The sequence below is a fragment of the Gadus morhua genome, chromosome 12 (assembly GCF_902167405.1).
Source record: "Gadus morhua chromosome 12, gadMor3.0, whole genome shotgun sequence".
Classification (NCBI taxonomy): domain Eukaryota; kingdom Metazoa; phylum Chordata; class Actinopteri; order Gadiformes; family Gadidae; genus Gadus; species Gadus morhua.
In genome coordinates, this window is record NC_044059.1 from 3346524 (window position 1) to 3369225 (window position 22702).

General features: G+C 45.4%; 2 protein-coding genes across 3 annotated transcripts in view; both read left to right on the forward strand.

Annotated features, from left to right (window-relative positions):
- The first annotated feature begins 161 nt into the window (after positions 1–161).
- LOC115555931 (NAD-dependent protein deacylase sirtuin-5, mitochondrial) lies at positions 162–4590 on the forward strand. Of its 2 annotated transcripts, XM_030372979.1 has the most exons (9): positions 162–440; positions 688–906; positions 1034–1167; positions 1745–1970; positions 2143–2230; positions 2426–2479; positions 2567–2690; positions 3301–3416; positions 3534–4590. In XM_030372979.1, the coding sequence occupies exons 2-9, from the start codon at positions 804–806 to the stop codon at positions 3604–3606; spliced, it is 918 nt and encodes a 305-aa protein (XP_030228839.1). In that variant the 5' UTR covers positions 162–440; positions 688–803; the 3' UTR covers positions 3607–4590. The 2 variants fall into 2 exon arrangements, with proteins under 2 accessions (XP_030228839.1, XP_030228840.1); XM_030372980.1 differs by lacking the exons at positions 162–440; positions 688–906 and having other exon boundaries at positions 1764–1970.
- An 8934-nt stretch (positions 4591–13524) lies between these two features.
- adcy1a (adenylate cyclase 1a) overlaps positions 13525–22702 on the forward strand; it is a 30553-nt gene continuing 21375 nt past the window's right edge. Inside the window, exons 1-4 of the mRNA XM_030373343.1 lie at positions 13525–14382; positions 15089–15238; positions 17938–18056; positions 20919–21030. Coding sequence (XP_030229203.1) covers positions 13768–14382; positions 15089–15238; positions 17938–18056; positions 20919–21030 — 996 coding nt within the window. The 5' untranslated portion in view covers positions 13525–13767. The remainder of the gene's footprint in view (positions 14383–15088; positions 15239–17937; positions 18057–20918; positions 21031–22702) is intronic.

Here is a 22702-nt window from a genome sequence, read left to right on the forward strand (position 1 = left end):
GAGAGAGAGAGAGAGAGAGAGAGAGAGAGAGAGAGAGAGAGAGAGAGAGAGAGAGAGAGAGAGAGAGGGGGGGGGGGGGAGACAGACAGAGAGAAAGAGCGCAGTCTCTTTATGTTTAAGCAGTTTGAATGTCCTGCAGGTAGTAATAGATTATTTACATTTTAATAGCCTCCTTCATAGCATATACATCAATAACGTTAGTCTTAACACGGATAGTGAAGTCAATTGTATAAGTTATAAATATATCAAAAGCGTAAAACTCTGAATGATTTGACAATAATTGTATCATGGGAAAAACACCGCCACCAGGTGGCCACATATGTGCACTTGTGCAAGCGGAGTTGTTAATTCCATCGCTTTCGGTTTGGATTGGTTCAATTGCCTGAACGGAAACATCAGTTTCTCTACAGAAAACAAGATCAGCAAGGCATTCTGCGAAGGTAATTTTATTTTACAAACCAAGATATAACATTTTTGAATGGAATTCATATATTAATACATTTATCCGTTTCATTTCACTGTCATTTCTTGGAACGCTACTGTTGTTGTTATCAGCCCCCTAGCTTCTTACGTTAGCAATAGGTTGCTATCAACTTGTATCATTCAATGTTCCTCCACCAGTGTGCGGAATCCCCACGTAGTGAATGGCCTTTCACTTTATGTGACTATTATGTTTGCTCTGCTTAGGTCGAATTAGTGTCCCGTTTTCCTTTCAAACGACACCCAGCCGTCACGACCTATCAAGAAAGTCAACGACGAGTCAACAACAGCCGCGGTGTAACTTTCCACCACAGTGAATTCAAATGCTCATCCGACACCTTTACTGTAGAGCCACGGTAACACGTGGCCTTTTTGTCCCAACTAAAAATACCTGGGGCAATCAAGACATGAGCCGCCCTAGTTCAGGTACGGTTTCTGAATAAACCCTTTTGCCATACACGTTCATGTCAACTGGTTTTGTAGAATTCAATACTTTCTTTATTAAATGAACTGCTATGCTCTTCATTTTTTTTGTGATGTGTTTATGTATTAGATTTGGCGGCGTTCAGGGATATATTCTCGAAGGCCAAGCATGTAGTGATATTGACCGGAGCAGGGGTGAGTGCTGAGAGTGGAGTTCCTACCTTTAGAGGTGCTGGAGGCTATTGGCGGAAGTGGCAAGCACAGGTAAGCCACCATTGAACAAATGTTGGACTGAATCTATTGACTTGGGTACACTTTTCCAGTGTCTCTTATGAAAAGCTTTCCAGTCCATTATGAACGCTTTAGTGAGTCTGTATCTCAGCAGTAAGGAACAACATGTGACCAAATGCATTGGGGAATTGGTAGTGCAAAACATCAACCGCTAGCCGCCACAATACAAATAAACCAAACAACCATAACCCAACCATGTATTCAGTCAGGAAGGGTGACAGAAGGACGCATCGGTGGTGTCAATTAAGTCATTGGGTGGTCTTGAGGTTGGGTCAAGGAAGCTATGATTTTTACAACTTGGCAAACAGTAACCCAATTCATCACATTCAGTGAATTTACCAATGTGACTGTCACAACCATTACCGGACTACTCCTGTCTGCTCTGACCCCATAATATTAATATTTTCAACATAAGCTGAAGAGTCCAATAGTGTTATTTATATATTACCATTAGTATTTAAATACACCCCTCCACTTTCCTATTCCTCGTGTTTTCTCTCCATCTTGTGTCCTTCACCCTTTGCCTTGCTACCTCACGCTACCCAATCAGCAACTTGCCACCCCCGAAGCTTTCTCCAGGAACCCCTCGCGGGTCTGGGAGTTCTACCACTATCGCCGCGAGGTCATGTTGACCAAGACCCCCAACCCGGCCCACCAGGCCATCGCAGAATGCCAAGAGAGGCTCTGCAGAAAGGGCCGCAAGGTCACCCTCGTCACCCAGAACATCGACGAACTACACCGCCGCGCCGGCTCCAAAGATGTCCTTGAACTTCATGGTGAAATCTGTCTGTCTGTCTGTCTGTCTGTCTGTCTGTCTGTCCTGTCCTGTCCTGTCCTGTCCTGTCCTGTCCTGTCCTGTCCTGTCCTGTCCTGTCCTGTGTGCCTTGTTGGTTTGTTCTTCCTCCTGAACTCAGGACTGATGAGCTGTCTTTATTTCCATCAATCAAGGGAGTTTATTTAAAACACGCTGCATGAGCTGTGGCCATGTATCGGCCAACCACAAGAGCCCCATCTGTGCTGCCCTGGAGGGCAAAGGGTGAGTAAGTTTGCAGGGATGTTAATCCCCTGACTATTTTTATTTCTTCTTTTTGTTAATCAAGATCCTCATTTGGACGTCCTCCCTCACCGTGGTTGCTATATTGAATTCCTAAGGCCACAGTTAACTGTTGGAATGTAGGGAACAAATTTAGTTTCAGGAGCCGCTGCTAACCTTTCTACTCTGTCTGCCCAGTGCCCCTGACCCCAACACTGATGACGCTAAGATCCCTGTGAATGACCTGCCAAGGTAGTGTATACACATGTTCTAACTGTTAATAGCTATTCATTACAAAACATACATATATATCAATGTGGGTGTGAGGGTGTGATCCAGGTGTCAGGAAGCAGACTGCCGGGGTCTGCTCAGACCTGCTGTTGTGTGGTTCGGAGAGAGTCTGGACTCGGACATTCTGCAGAGAGTAGAAGAAGAGCTGGACAGCTGTGATCTCTGCCTCGTGGTGAGCTCTTTTGAGTTGGACGATGTCCTTTCAAGCAATCATGACATGTTTTTCTCCCTTTGTGTGAACTTTTGGTAAACTTCCTTCTACCATTAGGATTTTAACAGTAAACAATACATGTGGGCATTATAGGCCAGTTGCTGGCTAACATCATGCCGAAGCAGACAGTGTTTGATCCCCAGCGTACACAGCCTCTTTCAGCACGATGCCTCAACCCCTCTTGCATCTTGGCGACATCTTTCTGAATTCACTACAACTCCCTTTGGATTGAACTGCTGCTAAATCACTGGTTCCCAGCTTTTGACTTTAGATGTACCACTAAATTATCCTCTAGACCTCTCATGGACCACCTCATATGCCAACAGTAAACAAAAGATGAATACACATGCAGTGGTTGAGCAATGAGTTCCAGCGCCCCTTTAAACTATATTATTACTGCAAGGATGCCATACTTTTTTATATAATTGTATTTTGCACCTCTTGCCCTTTTGACCTCAGTAACACAGGTTGAAAGAAACCGCTAAATGACTAAATAGTTAATGGTAGATAGGCGTCTCATCTAGTGCTGTTACCATCTCACCCGCGTTGCCCTGGACGTTGTGCTGTGCAGGTTGGCACGTCTTCCATAGTCTATCCGGCAGCCATGTTTGCCCCACAAGTTGCAGCCAGAGGTGTCCCTGTGGCCGAGTTCAACATGGAGCACACACCAGCCACCATGGAATTTCAGTGAGTCTCAATTCAAGCCATGCCAATTCGATTCAAAAGAGCTTTTTGTAAACAAGAAATACACATTTAGATTGTGTTAGAGAGATTGTGTCACTTTTATTTTTTTCACTACTGTAGGTTCCACTTCCATGGTCCTTGTGGGACCACTCTGCCCGCTGCTCTTGCACCCCACCTGTCTGAGGCCAAGTGAGGCCTGGCCACAGGCTCCTGCTTTGATCTCCCCTTCAAGGCCCTGGGCATTTAACACGCCGACCGACCTCAACAATGAATGAATTTTCCCATTTATTTTTAGATATTTTTTATGGCGTTGGGTGCAATGAACCCCTTTAATGGCTCATCTTAAATCTAGATTTTTCTTTATGGAGAATCCAAAATGTTGATGTTGATGGCCTTGGGGAATGGTCACTACCATGTCCACCTCATGCCCGAATCGTACTGCACATGTTCAATGGCTTTCAGTTTACGGCACTTATACCATATACCAGATATCTTAACTAAACCAAAGAAAGACGGAAACAAAACAGGACACATGTTCCATGGATAAGAAACATCGGCTTGATGTTTTATTCAAACCAGTGCTTTGGCTGTTCGAGCTCAATTGAGTAACAACAATGTTTTTAGTAGGGTTATCACCATAATTATGTTGTATAAAATAACAGAAATGCAAAGCCTTTTGTATTAAGTTAAAAAGTAAAACCAGAATATTTGGGTGGTCTTACTTAGAAGATTTAGCATGTTGGCATATGTTTCTGTATGTGTGCAGAACCGATCCAGCAATTGTAAAGTGACAGAATGTGTGCATGCGCACTGCGCAGTCTTCGGAATACAATACCGCAGAAAACATTTTAAAGAGGGTTTTGTGCCAATGTAAATCAGACAGTATTCTACTGCTTTGACAGTAGGGGTCAATATTTAGCTTATTGTTGTTAAACTGACAGTAGGGGTCAGTGTTTAGCTTATTTTTGTTATACTACTATCACTCTGGATCCCTTTAGTTTGGATTTAGCCTTGGGAAAGCTAAGTCATCATTTGAGTTATTTGTTTAAATAAACATACACTGAAGAAGAAAATTGTTATGGTATTTGTATTTTCTGTGAAATTCAGATTGTACTTTAAATGAAACCTAAGAAAAAAACATTGAGTTTAAATTAAATAAACCATTCTTGTTACATAAGCCAGCCTCTTTCAATTGTTCTTTAAATCGTGTCCACAGCTGTGAGAGTGTTTTCTTACAAAGATTACCCATAGGGACGTTAAAATAATGAACCATTAATAATGAGTATAACCTGGCAATCAATTGGTGATAATTTTCTGCATTTGTGAAACATGTCCAAGATTGGATTGTTTTAACACTGTCTGCCTTATCTCAAGCTGAGATTGAACTGTGTGTACTATGTATACAGGCTCGGTCCTGTCCTCCTGTTGACTCAACTCAGTCAGCCCATTGGCATAAACTATCAACAGGTTACTATCAATAAGCAATTCTAAAAGGGGTCCCAGGGGGGAATCAAACGCCTGCAAATGTAAACCCACATTCCCTCTGTCGTAACAGACCCTCTGTCCGTCTAATCTACTTGCTTTGCCACCAGTCAAATTTTCCCTCTCCGTGCCTTCTCTCATCTCTGCGTGTTACTTGTGTATATGCGTTGTCTGTGTGTAACCCCTGTGCGCCCGCCATCAACCCCTCGACGTCCTCCACCTTCACCCGACCCCTCCCATCAGCCTGCTCATTAGAGGGGCTGATGGTCTAACGGTCCCCTATGACGGTGCTCCAAAAATACCATTTCCCGCCTGTTAAACAGCGATTTCACACCAATCTGAGTGGCACTGCCCGGACATGTCAGAGAGAGAGTTCAGGTCCTGAGGAGAGGAAAGGGAAAGGAGAGGGCAAAAAAAGGAGGCACCAGAAGTAACTGATTAGGGTCATACGTGCACATATGGCAGCATGTCTGCCTGTTTGCCATGAATAAACTGGTTTAGGACATTAGAGGCACTGTGAGGGTGGAATATCCCTATATCTTTCTCACAGTGGTCACTCGGCAGCTTCACCGCCGCACTGTCCTACAAGCCCTGGGTTATGCGCCTCGCGAAGATAACATTCAGCCAGCCCAGAATGAAACGCTGCACTCACCAGAGGAATAACTGTCAGCCACAGAAAGGACTGGTTATACCCTCCCCTACTGCCCCCTCACCCGCCAACAGGTTTATTAGCTGTGGGAGGGCCAGAATTAGCCTGTGTGTATGTGTGTGTGTGTGCACGCACGCGTGTGTCTTATTTCTTGGAAATGTGCGGCATATTTTAACTAACACAGATTTATTGTGTACAAACAACTTTCACTACCATTCGACAAATATATCCACCCCCCTAGACCACATTTTTGAGCTGCCTTATTTCTGTTGCTCTTGCTTGTCTGTGAAGAATCAGAATGCAGCGAATTCATTATAGATAGTATATTTACCGTCGGACTACTCTCTCCTATGTTTATATATAAATTGTTACCACTTCTCTTCCATGTGTTCCTTGTCTTCCGTGTCTGTCCGTGTGTGTGTGTGTGTGTGTGTGTGTGTGTGTGTGTGCGTGTGTGTGACTTGTGTGTTACCCCTGTGTACTGCCTTTCATTTCTGCCCGCTGATCAGCAGACAGAATTTCCAATTAGCGAATCTTGCCCTTCTTGGGAAACGGTAGGACCATATTTTATTCATTCCCCTGACACAGTGTAAAATAATTATCTTTGGGGAAACCGGGCAGACAGTCACCCTCCATCCATCAGTATACCCACTCCTATTGATTTTTAATCCATGCGCAGCCTAAATGTATATTTAATCTATTCTTTGTGAGAAAGCAACCAGATGGAAGCAGTGTTATCCACACGTCTGTTTGTCTCCTCATCGTTTGTCTGGACCGCATAATATATTAAATATAAAGGTTTATGATATATTGGTAACTCTTTATGTTTATGATTATAAAATGCCCTTTGAGACCAGTGATGAGGGCTTGCACCAATCAACAAACAAACTAGTCATTGTGTTTTCCTTGTGGGATTAAGGTTAGTGTGATGTCGGGTTTAGAGTAAATACACCCTGTCGGGGTGATGCGTTAAAACATGCGCATGCACGCAGATTCTATTAACTTGATCAACCTTGGCAGCAGGTTGCTAACATCTAGTGTATCACCATAGCGTCTGTGGTACCAAAGCACATGATAGACACCTCCAATACACACTTTCACACCTTCACCAGGGTGTGTGTGTGTGTGTGTGTTTTGTGTGCCTGGCTGTGTTCATATAATTCTTGTTTATAAAGGATTAAAAAGGTGTTGAACTTGAGCCGTTATATGTTTTGGATTACTTGTATTATTGGGTGGTGCTTGAGAATTTATCATAAGACGTCAGTCGTTTGGGGGAGTGTGAATAAGATTGAGCATATTTCGTGTACGTGCTTGTTCTACTGTACACGGCACAGGGTTGTTGTTTAACAAGCCTAGCAGGCTCAGGTGCTGAGTAATCTGCTGCTAATGAGTCACTTTGTTGTGTGTGTGCGTGTCTCTGTCTGTGTCTGCGTGCGGGCGTGTGTGCATGTGCGATTCTGGTAAACGTGTGTCGCTGAACGGTTGTAGAGTCACTCACCCATACGTAAAGTTATTAGTCATCGCTCAAAGATTTCACTGACTTTTGTATTTCAATGCGTCCAACCTCATCCTCTTTAAGTCCTTCCTTTAAGAGCCTTTACCAACTCAACTGTACTGTACTCTGTGTGTGTGTGTGTGTGTGTGTGTGTTTGTGCCCGTGTGGGAGAGCTTAACTGAATTAAGATGACTCTGGCTGGTGCTTCACCCAGTCACTCCAGATTGGGCGTTAGGAGTGAAAATCCTCCGGGGAACCACTAATCCCCCACTGTTGGTAGGCTTTTTCTTTTTATTCCATAAGCAATGCTTTCCCTCTCTCTCTCTCCCTCTCTCTCTCTCTCTCTCTCTCTCTCTCTCTCTCTCTCTCTCTCTCTCTCTCTCTCTCTCTCTCTCCTCTCTCTTCTCTTCTCTCTCTCTCTCTCTCTCTCTCTCTCTCTCTCTCTCTCTCTCTCCGTCTTCCTCTCTCCTGCTCTATAATTCTATGTATAGCCCTCTTTAAGCCTCTCAGCGCGACACTGTTTACGTTGAACCCTCCCCCCCTACCCCCACCCCCGCCTCACATCCTTCCTCAACTATCTCCCAGAGGTTGAATTAACAGCAGGTAGAGCTCTATTGACCATCGTGCTACAAGATGAAAGTGGGAAAGCGAGGGGCAGAGTTAGGATAGATTAAAGAAAAAGAAGGCGGGAAAGAGACAGGGAGAGGGAAAGAGACAGGGGGGGAGGGGGGAGGTGGGGGTTTGGTAGGAGGAAAGGTGGAGGGACAGGGGAGGGAGATTTGATGTGACAGGTCAATCTTAATGTGTTATTTCAAGCAAGCTCTCTCTACATCACCTTTACCCAAGACGTTATAGTGATGGACAAGCAGCAGGGGGATTTGTGTGTTTCTGTTTGTTTGTTCTGTGTTTGTGTTTGCTTTTAAAAGGCTAGGAGAGCAGTTTCTGGAGGATGAAATGACCGAAGGCCAAATGTAGCTTATTTTAAAAAGAAGGAAAGAACATTTAATGAAAAGCCATACCAGTCCATTTACCTTCTTATATAAATAATGCCTTTCCCTGCTTTCATACTGGTATCACCCCCCCCCCCCCCCCCTTTGCTCATTGGAAGTCAGGTTGGCCCTACAGCTGAGAAGCAGTAGTTTAAGGCAGCAGCTAACATTTAGCTCATCATGCTTATTCTAATCATCACATTACCCACCCTCTGGGTTTAGGAGACGCCCAGACGCAAGCAGGCAAGTAAGCCTCACAAAAGCACTCACTGTGCTCCAATGCAATTGTAGCAGGGAGAAATAGCCTAGCCTTTGGTTCTATTTCCGGGGTTCTTTTTACCCAACGGTCTGTTTTGCAGTCTGCAGATATTATAATAAACGTCAGACAGAGTAATTTCATTCAAAGTGACAAAGTCAAACAGTTTGGTGTTTTATTGTAGAGCACCTCTAAGCACACTTCCGCTTGGGTTTCCTATGCACCCCCTCGTCCGTAACTCAGTCAAATGGGATTTTAACAGCTGCTGTGTGTGTGTGTGTGTGTGTGTGTGTGTGTGTGTGTGTGTGTGTGTGTGTGTGTGTGTGTGTGTGTGTGTGTGTGTGTGTGTGTGTGTGTGTGTGTGTGTGTGTGTGTGTTTTGTGTCAGTGTGCTCGTACAGGTTGCAATTCAGAAGGTCATGAAAGCTGGAATAATATCAAAGTAGGCCTTTATGTCTGTCCCCAATTGAAGATTTGATCAGTTGAGTAAAAGGTCTGATTTGTCAATGACATGATGAGCACATAATCTTTCTGTTCATACCAGAATGTTCCCAATGTCAGAGGTTCGATGTTTGGCCAGCTCCCATTCGCCCCACCCCAGGGCTAGTTCAGCCTATCAATGAACCCCTCTTCATTAGCTCATATCCTGCCAGCTGAGAGCTAAGATCTACAAACACTGATTGACATCAATAATTCACAAAGGCCTTTTAATATTTGATGTGCCGCAAAGGATCTGTTTGAAAGCAAGAGTGTAACACCGGGAGGAAATAAGAACTTGCACACTCAGAAGAAGATAGAGTTTCAACCGCGCTGCCTTAGTGAAATAAATAGTTGTTTGGGAGTTTCATACTCGCTCAGGTGCTGTTGAATATTTGATGTCTCAGGTTGGGTTACCCAGGCTATTGCCCCCCCCCCCCCCCCACAAGTTGCAGAAAGACGCCTGCACCAACATAAATCTTAACTCTGATAGCCACCACACCTAATAATTCTCATGTTTCTTTTTAAGATGGAATAAAGCCTCAGTTAACACATAGGTTGACCGTGGTGAACCATGTGACATCAACCTTTTTCATGTGTTCGGGAGAAAATAAGCCTTTTTAATAGCCCACTGGGGAAAATGGGAATGAGCTCTATTTAGCAGGTTCCCTGTAGAGACCCTGTTGTGTATTCCCACCAGGATGAGACTAATCCCTCCATGGGCTTCAAAGTGCAGGCAGGAGACGCTGTTATGGGATACTAAGAGTGACATCGGGAAGGAAAACCATTAGGGTGAGGAACTTGTGTACACCTGTGTGCATGACTTAAGGGGTACTTAAGTGTCGTCCAGTAGCTGAGAGGCACCCATGATGGCAAAATAGAAAGCTTCCTGTTTCGAAGTCAGAGGGGGGATTGAGCAGCAGATTTCTTCTATTTGACATCAGTCAGATTACTTCAGTTACGTGTTCACACCCTGATTGGCTACCGGGAATTTGATTCAAATGTTCAAATTCATATTTTAATTGTAGTTTAAAACTGCGACATTCTCGCAGCATTTCTCTTTTTGTTTCAAAGTTGAAACGTATTGCTGTGTTAAAAAGGGATTTTTTAAAACTTTTGTTTCCATGTGCATGCAGGTGAGGGTGGTTAAATCGTATTTGTGTTGGAAATGTATTTCCACTCCCTTCAGCAGCTCTTGCAGTGGGAGATGAGAGCTGACACACAGCATTAAAAATATCTCTCAATAACACTCCCACACACACTGCAACCCAGGAGACGCATACACATGTACACACACACACACACACACACACACACACACACACACACACACACACACACACACACACACACACACACACACACACACACACACACACACACACACACACACACACACACACACACTAACACAGACTCCCTGCATGCAGAACACACTGTCTCTCCCTCACACTTCATGTTTGTATTCTCTCTCTATTTCTCTTTCTTCTCTCTCTCTCTCTCTCTCTCTCTCTCTCTCTCTCTCTCTCTCTCTCTCTCTCTCTGTCTCACTCTCTCTCCCTGTCGCACACACTCACAGACACAAATACTCTCAAAATGTTCAGTGTTATACAGTCTGTGGACTGCAACACAAGCTAAAAGAAAAACATAAAAGCAATATCGTTGTACTGAGAGTTGATGATTGCAAAGAGGGCTTATAGGATTCCAGATGGATTCCTACCAGCTTTTCATCAGAATCTTGCAGTTTAACCTACAAATATCTGGTACAGATGTTTATATTACTGTTATCGTGCAAAAAAAAAAGAATGTGTGTACAGAGTGACATCGGGAAGGAAATTCTCTACTTTGTTCTACATTGTGGCCGTTTAAACATTAACGTTAATTAGTGAGGCAGTTTACCATGTCATTCTATTCTGGTCCGCTGCTGACGAGAGATGCAGCTAATTGTATTGATATGAATGGCAGCAAGCAGGTTTATTCATGAACACAAGCCACAGCGGAGCAGCTGTCTGTTACCCCAGTTGAGGGGTCCTTCTCATGAATTTTTAGAATAGCCTAATGTGTTAGGTTCCCTGTTCTCTCTCTCCCCCCTGCCTCACCCTCTCTCTCTCGCACTCTTTTATTCTGCTTCTGTCTCTGTCTGCCAACTTGGCTATCATCTCCAACCGTGTTGGTGAATGTGGAGTCACCTGGCTTTGATGATGAAGGGCAGGGGGCTGTCGCGTCAAAGGAGAGTTTCCATGGGGGTCACCTGATCCCTAGATCAGGAGCTGTGACTTTACTCTGAAGTTCACAGCTAATGAGGAATAGATGGGAAAAGTCTACAATGGGATAGGATTCTCCGGCTATCTACCTCTCTCACACATACACGCACTGACGCACGTACGCACGTACGCACGCACAAACGCACACACACACACACAAACACACACACACACACACACACACATGCAGAAAACATGTAACCACATACTCGCACACACCAGGCGATGCATACATCGGGATGTGCCATTGGGATGCCCTCTGAAGCTTTCATCCACCGACTCTGATTTTGTAAAATGTCATTGTGCACAGCCCCAACACATTTCCCCATCACCCTCATCGACGCTGTGTCCCCACGCCACAGACATACACAAACATATCAGCTCCCCTCATCATCCTAAACCAAACCAGCCAGAGAAAGACAGAGAGAGAGAGAGGGAGGAGAGAGTGGGCGAGACAGACACAGAGAGAGAGAGAGAGAGATAGAGAGTGAGAGAGGGAGCAAGAGTGAGGGGGAGAGAGAGAAAGGGGGAGAGCCAGAGAGAGAGACAGAGAGCGAAACATAGGGAGAAAACGGAGAGAGACACACAGACACTTGCACGCACGTACGCACACACACACACACACACACACACACACACACACACACACACACACACACACACACACACACACACACACACACACACACACACACACACACACACACACACACACACACACACACACAGAAACAAAGAGAGACACACACAGAAACAAAGAGAGACACACACAGAAACAGAGAGAGAAAGAGACAAAGATAGAGAAAGAGACTGGTGGAGAGAGAAAGAGAGAGAGCATGATAATGAGAGGCAGAGAGACAGGTAGAGGACTGGGGGTGTAAGATTGGGGAACACCTCAACTGCATATCAGTCACAACTGCTAGCCTCACTTCCACTGTTGCTATGGCAACGGACTGCTGACAGCCATCCAAGAAGGAGGGAAGGTCCAAAAGAGGGAACAAATTAAATAAATAAACCCAGATCTACAGCTGTCACTAACTTGAGAAGGAGTAGATTGGCTGCCAGGCTTCTCTTTATCCTCCTGATTCAGGAAGGCAATAACGAACACTTACCACTTTTTACCAAGTCGGTGGGGATTTAATTAGAAAAGTACAGTTTCTTTATGTAACATAACAACTTGCCGTACCGTGAGCTACTCCACGGGAAGGTGTGGGTAATATATAACTTGTTATAAAGTAGAGCTGCTGAAAATGTTAATATTAGAACTGATCTGTTTATAGACATGGGAAGCCAAGCGATCCCAGCCCTGTTCATTCAGGTTCTGTCTTGTAGCCCGCTGATCTATTTGTTGCTGGGTACAAGTGAGGAAGAATTGATGAGGTGGACGTGTAGGCCCTTGTTTTTCTTATGAATGGCCCAAATTGACTTGTTTAGTCACTTCCAGCTCACTGACCTCCGCTGCATATTTTAGTTTCTTCCTCAGACCTCCTTCTGGCCGTTTATTTAACAACGGCAAGGTCATTGATATAATTTATTTATATTTTGTGATTTATTTTGGAGCACATAATTAAGGCTTGTTTAATTGAAGCTGTTCAATGTGGCAACTAGGGACACACAACACTTTTCCACATTGCATATACTCAGCCTTTAATTCAAAATACACAAGCAAAACATCAGTAGTTTGAAGGAAAATATCGGCAACAACATGGCATTTATCATGTAACAATATAATTTCGTAATTAATCGAGTTTCATTTGTCGACATTAGGAATACAGGGGGGGAGGGGGATTTATTTGGCTGGGGCCAAATTGTTGCTATATGGGGGAGCCTCCACCAGCGCAACGAGGCTATTTTTAGCCGGGAACTACAGCAGTTCTGACTGCAGACTCGATGATGGGAATTCACCATGGCTCTTGTGTTGTTGCTCTTCCCAGAGTCAAGTCATTAACTCGACTTCGGTCTCCGTCAAATTCAAGTAGAAATTTGCATATTACTAATAACGCAGGGTGTGGATATATTATCGTCATAATTGTAAAGAATTAAAAAACATATACAGGGCAACTATTGCGGGCAACGATTATTTTCTTCTCCCTTAAAAAGACTGGCATCAGCCCTGCTGACTTTGGGAAAGTGTTATTCGTTAGAGCCGTGATAAAGCAGAGCCGGCGCAGCAGGTAGCTCGCTTGCGGAGGTGTGTGTGTGTGTGTGTGTGTGTGTGTGTGTGTGTGTGTGTGTGTGTGTGTGTGTGTGTGTGTGTGTGTGTGTGTGTGTGTGTGTGTGTGTGTGTGTGTGTGTGTGTGTGTGGTAGGGGGGGGGGGGGGGGGGGGGGTGGACAAGGAATGGGGTAGAGTCAGACCTATATAATGTAGTTGAAGGGGGGGATGCAAGAAGCTTGTTAGAGAGAGAGAGAGAGAGAGAGAGAGAGAGAGAGAGAGAGAGAGAGAGAGAGAGAGAGAGAGAGAGAGAGAGAGAGAGAGAGAGGGAGTGGGAGAGGGAGAGGGAGAGGGAGAGGGAGAGGGAGAGAGAGAGAGAGTCCATACCATAGCGCACATTGGTTGGGCTACTTTTCTGACGACACAACATTCATCAACCTGTGGATAGCGCGCGCGGTGGTGATATTCAAGTCGGAGGTCCCGGTGGTCAGCCGTGTTCTCATCCTCGCTCTCGCGGTCAATGAGCTATTCGATCTGTTTCGGTTCGCTGTATTCAAAAGTTCACCGGCTGTGCGCCATACTCGGTTTTTATGAATGGCCGGAGCATGGAGGAAATACCATTCGAAAGAGTCAAGACTCGACGGAAGAAGGGTCACTGCCCGGCCGGTGCACCCCTGGGCGCCATCGCCTGCGAGGACGAGTTCAACAGCAGGGAGCTAGAGGCTCTCTTCCAAAACTATAATCTGAAGCTGGAACAGACCGCCACGCTCAAAGCCCTGGCGGTGCTCATCGTGGCCGCGTCGTCCCTGGCGCTGGTCGAGCTGCTGTCCGGTCCACGACTCACCGTCTCCAAGGGCTCCCACCCCGTGCACTGCGTGGTGTTCCTCTCGCTCTTCATCGTCACCAACGTCAAGTACCTGCAGGTGACGCAGCTGCAGCAGATTGCCAAGCTCTCGCTGCTCTTCAGCTTCACCTTTGCGCTCCTCTGCTGCCCGTTCCCTCTGGCGCTCGGCGCTGCCGAGTTGGAGAGCGCCGCTGCCCCCGAGCAAGGCGTGTGGCAGCTGATGCTGGTCACCCTGGTGGCTTACCTGCTCCTGCCAGTGCGGACTCTGCTCGCCGTGCTTTTTGGGGTGATGGTGGCCGCGTCTCACTTCATCGTTACTGTGACGTCGGTCACGGGGAGGAAGGAACGGATTTGGAGACCGGTAAGGGCACACTGACATCGACATCCTTCTGTGTTATGATCTCCCCCTCCGCCCCCTCCTGCGCCATCATCACAAATGCAACACGACCCTTTTCTTGAACCGCGCACTACATTTTATTATAATAGCCCATTATTAGTCTACTTTAATCTCATTGAAGCCCTTATTGTAGTTAGGTGTTGTTGACAGTTGCATGCAGGGGAGCTGTCCACCTCCAGGTGCTGAAACAGTGTCGAATCTAATATTGGCGCGCAGTAAAACTCCCAAAAACAACGAAAGTACAATGGTAAGCGTTGAGTTCAGAGCTGGTTGGAGCTGCTTCGTTACATAAACCCTCTCCCACTAACCGATACAACCATATACGTTAACGTAAACCCCTTAAATACCTCCGAATTATTATCTGTCCAGGATTTTAATATCTTTCCAATTATATATTTTTCACCTGATAATGAGTGTTGCAAGGTAACAATGTTTATTTACAAACTACAATCCTACAATCAATTATTTTTTAATTAAACAGAACATCCAGATGTTTTGTAAGAGTCCCCCCACACCACAGTTCATGTGGTCGACCTCTGTGTTTGACATTCTGTGGTTTAATCAGGGATTAATCACCACCCCCTCCCCCCCACCACTATTCAACACAACAATTACACATCCGCTCGCAGCTTGCCGGACATGTCTAGTCTTGTCTCGCTCCTGTGCTCAGCTGGTGGCCAACGTGGTGCTGTTCACCAGCGTCAACCTGTCAGGGGTGTTTGTGCGGATCCTGACGGAGCGGACCCAGCGGAAGGTCTTCCTGCAGGCGCGCGACTGCATAGAGGAGCGGCTGCGGCTGGAGGACGAGAACGAGAAACAGGTGAGCCATGCGGAGACACCTGCGCAAATGCATGCTCGCACGCAAGCAGACGCAGACGCACACACACACACACATGCACAACGATGCCTATGTGTACAGACACAATACTTTGTGTGCCTAGTTTACATGTTTGTATGTGTGTGTGTGTGTCTGTTTGTCTTTGTGTGTTTTATGTATGTAGATAGGCTTTGCAAGATGCCTGGCAGGTTGCAGGATTTAAAGGTTTCAGGTGCCATCTTACTCTAACAACCTTCCCCCAGGCACACACTAACTATGACAGCAGCTATTTAGGGAAAGAACATAATTGTAGCACATGCACCAGCACCAAACAAATTTTGCCACCTCCACACGCATACACTCCCCCCCCCCCCCCCCACACACACACACACACAAACATACACCACAAAGGCACGCCCACCCTCACTCCTGGGGTGAAACCACACCCACCTGCACTGGTGGTTGCGATGGAAAATAAATATTTGGAATATTCTTGTATATGTTCTCATCTAAAGTAAGCATATATGTTGGAGAACATGCACAGGTTTACAACGACCCAGCCATGGCATTGAATGCTCACACACACACACACACACACGCACACGCACACATGCACACATGCACATGAACGTACACACACACAAACACACACACACACACACACACACACACACACACACACACACACACACACACACAGAGACACACACACACACACACACACACACACACACACACACACACACACACACACACACACACACACACACACACACACAGACACACACACACACACACACACACACACACACACACACACACACACACACACACACACACACACACACACACACACACACACACACATAAGACATCCGAGATAACAGAAAAGGGTGAGGGATAGAAAGTGGGAGGATGAGTCACACGCACATGAACACACCTGTGCTTTATAGATTACATGATGATGTGCTGTGTTTTGCTCGCCCGTCATTGGCTGCATTCTGACAGGTAATTACACAAGCAGATTGCTTTTATGGCCTCCGTACTCCCGTAAAGGTCACATTTTATCCGGGAGAGCGGGAAGGGGTGGGCTGCACGGACCCCTGATTGGGATCTAGCCACTAGCCGGCACTGCAGACCTGCCCCCGTTCGCTAAGACCAACCTTCTGGGATTTCACTCATCAAAACGTTATCACTTGTCACATTGAGAGAGTGACGAATTGCCTGTATTTTTTCCCCTTCTATCTCTGTCCTTCTTTCTCTTACCCTGGAATTGTATTGACATGAGTCCGCCGATGCTATGGATTGCCACATTCCTATATATGACCCTTTTATGTCCATGCGGTCAATGGACTGGCTGGGTCAATAGTGATCTCAGGACATTGGATAATTTGAATGTCCTCTTAAAAGAAAGAAGACTGGGGAAGCCTCTGAACGTTGAACTGTGACCTTGAAGTCAATAATCCTGATTGTTACGTTTTTGGTCTGTTTTATTCTATTCATTGTGCAGTCATCCTGTCCCTAGTTGCCACATTGAACAGGGACGAAACATAATTCATTGTCTTACTCTTGAGATGGCTGGCAGCCAAAAATACAACACTTGAGCTGTTATTGGCCCACATTAATTCTGATGTTGAGAAATTAGCTTATTTTGAATCAATTAAAGCCACAAATATGATGAGCTTTCTACTAGTTCAGTCATATTATTATTATTATTATAAGTAGTATCAGAAGTAGAAGTATCAGAAGTAGTAGTATTAGTGGAAGCCGTATTAGTAGTAGTATCAGTAGTAGTAGTAGAAGCAGTAGTAGCAGTAGTAGTTGTAGTAGTAGCAGTATTATTAGTAGTAAAGTGACCAGGATTGTATAAGAGGGCCAGGGGATGTATGTTAAGACCTGCTGGGGCAGTTGTGCCAGGGGGGCAGGGGTAGATGAGGGTCAGAGGCGTCAAGATCATCCATGGCTGCAGGCACGGGGGAGGGGCTGCCTAGGACACATGGCCACAAGGCCAAGAGAGGGGAGGATGGTAGGGGAGGGACCCTTCCTACATATGTACATGACCCAGACTCCTTTTTAGCCAGGCATAAAGTCACACAAACAGAAAGAGAGAGAGACGATCCCTAAGGATGAGCAATATTCAGCCAAAAATGACACGAGTCAACCCAGTGGCTAGGGTAAACTGTGGCCAGCTTCAGATGCTTCATCTACAAAGGGATTGGGAAGACCCCAGGGTATGCTATGAAACGGAGACAGGAAATAGTCTAAATTTAGACGCATCCACATAGGTATCTTTGTAGATTATTGGAAAGAAATTTGACTGGATAGATAGGATGAGGTATTGAGTTGACAGGAAGGGGTATAAAGTATGACTATAAGCTATAAACTATTAATACTAGAAATCAACTCAAGTAGAAAGTGAAGGCTGATAACCAATGATAGGAGATAATTATCACGTATTTTACTTAAACGAGGGCTTTAACATAATCTGCATAACTCAACTAGATTTATCAAGCGCAAATGTACAATGCCAGCCTTCTCTGCATGTCTCATGGATTACATTGAGCAGGCTGTATTGAAGCTATATATTTATGAAAAAATGTGCAATGCTATTTATAATCAGATCAATCAATATAAAGATCTAACTCAATGCACCCCCCCCCCCCCCCGCGCCCTCTCATTCTTTCACTCCTCCCTCTCAACAGGAGCGTCTGCTAATGAGTCTTCTGCCCAGGAATGTTGCCATGGAGATGAAGGAGGACTTCCTGAAACCTCCTGAGAGGATATTTCACAAGATCTACATCCAGCGTCATGACAACGTCAGGTACAGGGGGAAGGAGGGTGTGCATAGGATGTGGGTGGGTTGGTGGGGGGGGGGAACTGTTTGCTTCCATGGTACCCCCTACTGTGACCCCGGTGTCAGGGACTGAGGGAGAGCTGATTAGCCCAAAACACACAGGGTGGTCAACAGAACAGAGGTGCTGGTCTGTCCCACCACCATGGGCATTATTCTGGTTGTGGATCGTTGTCGGGCATGAGATTTGAATGACCAATACAGCTTCTAAAGAAGATTTTTCTTTTTTTGTGTGATTCTGTCGACCCTGCATTGTCAAAAGTTCTAAGGCAGCCTTCATTGAGTCTTCCCGCCTACCAGTAGATAGATGTACATTTCGATGCAAATTCCCACTTGTCTATTGGAGGTCTATGGGAACGGTGATTATTTTGAAGCTATGAAAAGAGCCTGCAAATATGGAGGTCGTGAACATACGAAGGAAGAATAAATCAGAATAGTGAAGAAAAAACAGTATAATAAGCTCATGATACAGTTGGGATAAAAGCAATGAACATGGCAATCATTTCCCAACATAACAGGATTTTGTAATAAATCTCATCATTAATGGATGGAATAGTCCTTTACAAATTGCTACGGCTTATCGCTAAGTAGCCTGAAATGATTGAACTCCATTATGTCCAGCGGCAATCTGTCGGTCTAGAGTGATGCAGTCTGGCCCAGGCCTACTGTGGGCCTGCCGTGGTCCATCTGTGGGACTGCTGTAGACCTACTGTGGGCCTACTGTGGGCTTACTGTGGGCCAACAGGACTATCACGCTGGAATGACAATTTGAAGAGAGCCAGTTGAACCAGAGAGCCGTACAGAGCCAGTATAGAGCTGGTTGAGAGCCGGTGGAGTGCCAGTAGAGAGCTGGTAGAGAGCATGTAGAGATCAGGTAGAGAGCCGGTGGAGAGCATGTAGAAAGACTGTTTAGAGGCATGGGAGAGCATGTAGAAAGCTAGTCGAGCTAGTAGAAGAGAGCACTTGCATAGCTATTGGAGAGCCAGTAGAGAGCAAAGTTGACAGCAAGTAGAGAGATGGTAGACAGGGGTTACAGAGCCAGTAGAGAGCTGGTAGACAGCCAGTAGAGAGCCGGAACAGAGCCAGTAGAGAGCAAGTAGAGACTATATGAAGAGCTGGCGGAGAGCCATATCATAGCCGAGTGTGGGAGTCGAGGGCCAAGTCAATTGCTCTCTCTCTCTGTCTCTCTCTCTCAATGAGAAAGAGAGAGAGAGCAGCAGAGAGAGTGAGACAGGGAGGGAGAGCAATTCAAATCCCCCACATACAACCAACCATTCATGATTACTTGTCCTGCTTTGCTTTGCACCCTTCTAATGACTGACACCATGCACACACATACACACTGACGCACGCACGCACACACACAAATGACACACACACACACACACACACACACACACACACACACACACACACACACACACACACACACACACACACACACACACACACACACACACACATCCAGCACCAAACCAAAGGTGAAATAAGCAAAAGATCTCTCTCTCTCTCCCTCTCTCTCTCTCTCTCTCTCTCTCTAGCTCTCTCTCTCTCTCTCCTGCTGTCTCCCTCTCTCTCTTGCTCTCTCTCTCTTGCTAGTCGTGATCGTGGCTCAAGTGCAAACATCAGCTTCTTAGGCTGCTATGGAACATGGTGGCGAGCAGAAAGGAAACGCTTGCGGTCTCGATGCAGGAGATCTTCACGCTCATCCTCCAGAGCCTCGTACGACAGACACAAAAAAAATAACTTGGGTGGAAAAAATTCATTGAGAGTCAATGAGAGCACTAACGCCTGGCGTATTAGCACTCGGTGAGCTAAGTGGCTGCTAACACTCTCCCTGAGTAAGCAGCTGATAATTTAGCACTTACATTTATTGAGAGAGTAGCCAAAGAGACGCAATTACTTTGTGTCTGAATACGGCCTGAAAGGGCTGTTTTGTTTTGTTTGTTGTGGGTGAGAACTGGAAGTGTTTTGTATCGTTGTGAATTTCCTCATTGGTCATTTTCACAATTTTGTTTTTGAAAATCTTTTTCCAAGGATGGAGTCACAGTCAACATTGGCTGTGTATGTTTGATGTCAATTAAGTCAGCCCTATCTACAAAAGTAGAGCCCAATAAACCAGCCGCTCAGTCCACTTAATTGTAGTGTGGGATGTAAGTGTTTAAGGCCCCGTCCACACAAAGCCGATTTCATGGCGAAACCGCAAAGGTCTTGTACGGTTCGGCCTTCCGTCCACACGAAGCCGGCAAATCCGCTGACACTCAACCGCAAACTTCTGAAACCACCCTCGGAGGTGGTTTCAAATCTACCCGGTTTCGTTTTGGATTCGTGTGGACGCCTGAAACCGACTGAAACCGTAAACCATGACGTCATCGCCCCACCCCTCGACCCTCTAGCCAATGACTGTTAAGCCTGCGGAGTCTCAGCCTTTATGCGCATGCTCGCCTCTTCTTACTATTTATTTTTGTAGCAGAAGCGGCGCCCCTTATGGGCCTGGAATGTGTACTACAGCGTTTCTACAGATCTACCCGGTTTCGCTTGACTCCGTCTTTACGGAGATACTCCGAAACCGGATAGATCGAAACCGTAACGGTTTCGGCTTCGTGTGGACGGGGCCTAATTCAGGGAATACATTTATTTTTTCTGTCAGAGCAAACTCACTGCAACATCCTGTGACTTTCTTTCTCTTTTTGCGTCCCTCCTCTCTCCCTCTGTCATCCTATCTGTGACGGCCTTTATCTCTGTCTCTGTCTCTCCCTCCCCCTCTCTCTCTCCATTCCTCCCCCTTTTGTCTCCTATCCCTTCCTCTCCATTCTGTCTTTCTCCTGACAGCATTCTGTTTGCTGACATTGTTGGTTTTACCAGCCTGGCTTCTCAATGCACTGCCCAGGAACTGGTGAAATTACTCAACGAACTATTTGGGAAATTTGATGAGCTGGCAACAGTAAGTATAGCCTCCCTGTACATGAACAAATGCTTCTGTAAGTGTTAATGTGTGGTAATGAATAATAAAGTGCTGTTGGAGATTCTCCAGGTTTTCATATCAGTATCTAGTATAACACTAATCTCTCAAATTTGAGCTGTTATCTTTATAAAACTCCTGTCCTTTGAGTCTTGAGCATGTAGCTTTCTAATGTTTCAGATGTTGTTTGTGTATCTATCCATTGTTTTTTGGTAGCAAAATTTCGGCATTGCTATGGTAAGTGTAGTCTTGTGTTAATCTATCTTCCTCCATTTGCAAGACAGCCCTTTTGGCATGCAACATAAGCATTATTCTGGCGCACTGCCGCTACAAGTCCTTAGTGTGCAATGAACATTTAATGCAGTCTACTCTGTCTATTGATGGGCTTTCTATGTCTATTGGTCGGTCATTCTCTTGCTCATACACACACGCAAACATTCTTTCAGACAGGCACCTAAACAAGTAAACACACATGCATACACAACCTCACCCACACCCATATGCATGCAAACACACATACACACACACAAACATTCTTGCATACAGTCACGTAAGCAAGCACACACACACGCACGCACACGCACACGCTCACCCACACACACACACACACACCCACACACACACACACACACACACACACACACACACACACACACACACACACACACACACACACACACACACACACACACACACACACACAGGAGAAACTCTTAAACCGTATACCTTTTCTTAAAAAAAAGTCTGTTACAAATGATATGTGTAGCACACCCTTCTTCCCCTTCTATCCCCATCTCCACCTGCCTTGATTTATAGCTGGATCAATATTAGGCCCAGTAGGTAACACTTTGTAATAAGATGCCATAATAAAGAGCAAATTACCTAACCCTTTGTTAATATTTGTTAGTTGTTACAAAAATATCTATTTGGCACAAGTTAATAGTTTTTTTCACTGACCACAGAGTGTCGCTGGTTAGGGTAAGGGTTAGGGTGCTGTGCTAGGGTTAGGGCTGTGTGTTATGGTTAGGGCCGTGCGTTAGGGTTAGGGTTAAGGTTGGGGTCGTGTGTTAGGGTTGGGTTAGGGATATGCAAACAACTTATTATTAATTAATGATGAAAAAACTATGAACTTGTGCCAAATAGATATTTTAGTAACAATTAACAAATATTAACAAAGGGTTAGGTAATGACTAGTTTGCTATTTATTATGGCACCTTATTATAAAGTGTTACCTGCCCAGAATAATAAATTGGCATTCCAAGTAAAATAATTGTCACGTTTTCTCTTGTCTGATTTATGTTAGTGAGTGTTAGCTTGTTGGTGTGTTGTGTTGGACAGTCTGTGGGCCCTATCTTGCACCCAGCGCAAATGACCTTCTACACCGACGCATGTATCGTTGCTAGTTTGCAACCGGCGCAAAGCAGATTTTCCCCCGCACCAAACTCGCGCCACTAAACTTGCGCCCTGAGAGGCGTGTCGGCGAAAGGGAGAGGCGTGTTCCGGCGCAAATGATACATGGTGCTATCCTTGCAGAACGATAAAGCAGTTGCACAACTGACCGACAAATGCTCTAAGTGCACTAGCGGATAGCGCAGTTTGTGTTGTTATTTTGTCGTAACATGGCAGGTGGGAACTTCAACATAAGCTTGCACAC

Coding starts and splice junctions, on each gene's coding strand:
- LOC115555931 (XM_030372979.1), top strand. CDS start 804: ATGCTCATCCGACACCTTTACTGTAGAGCCACGGTAACACGTGGCCTT. Junction 2,480..2,566: donor CCTGTGAATGACCTGCCAAG/GTAGTGTATACA, acceptor GGTGTGATCCAG/GTGTCAGGAAGCAGACTGCC. Junction 3,417..3,533: donor CCAGCCACCATGGAATTTCA/GTGAGTCTCAAT, acceptor TCACTACTGTAG/GTTCCACTTCCATGGTCCTT.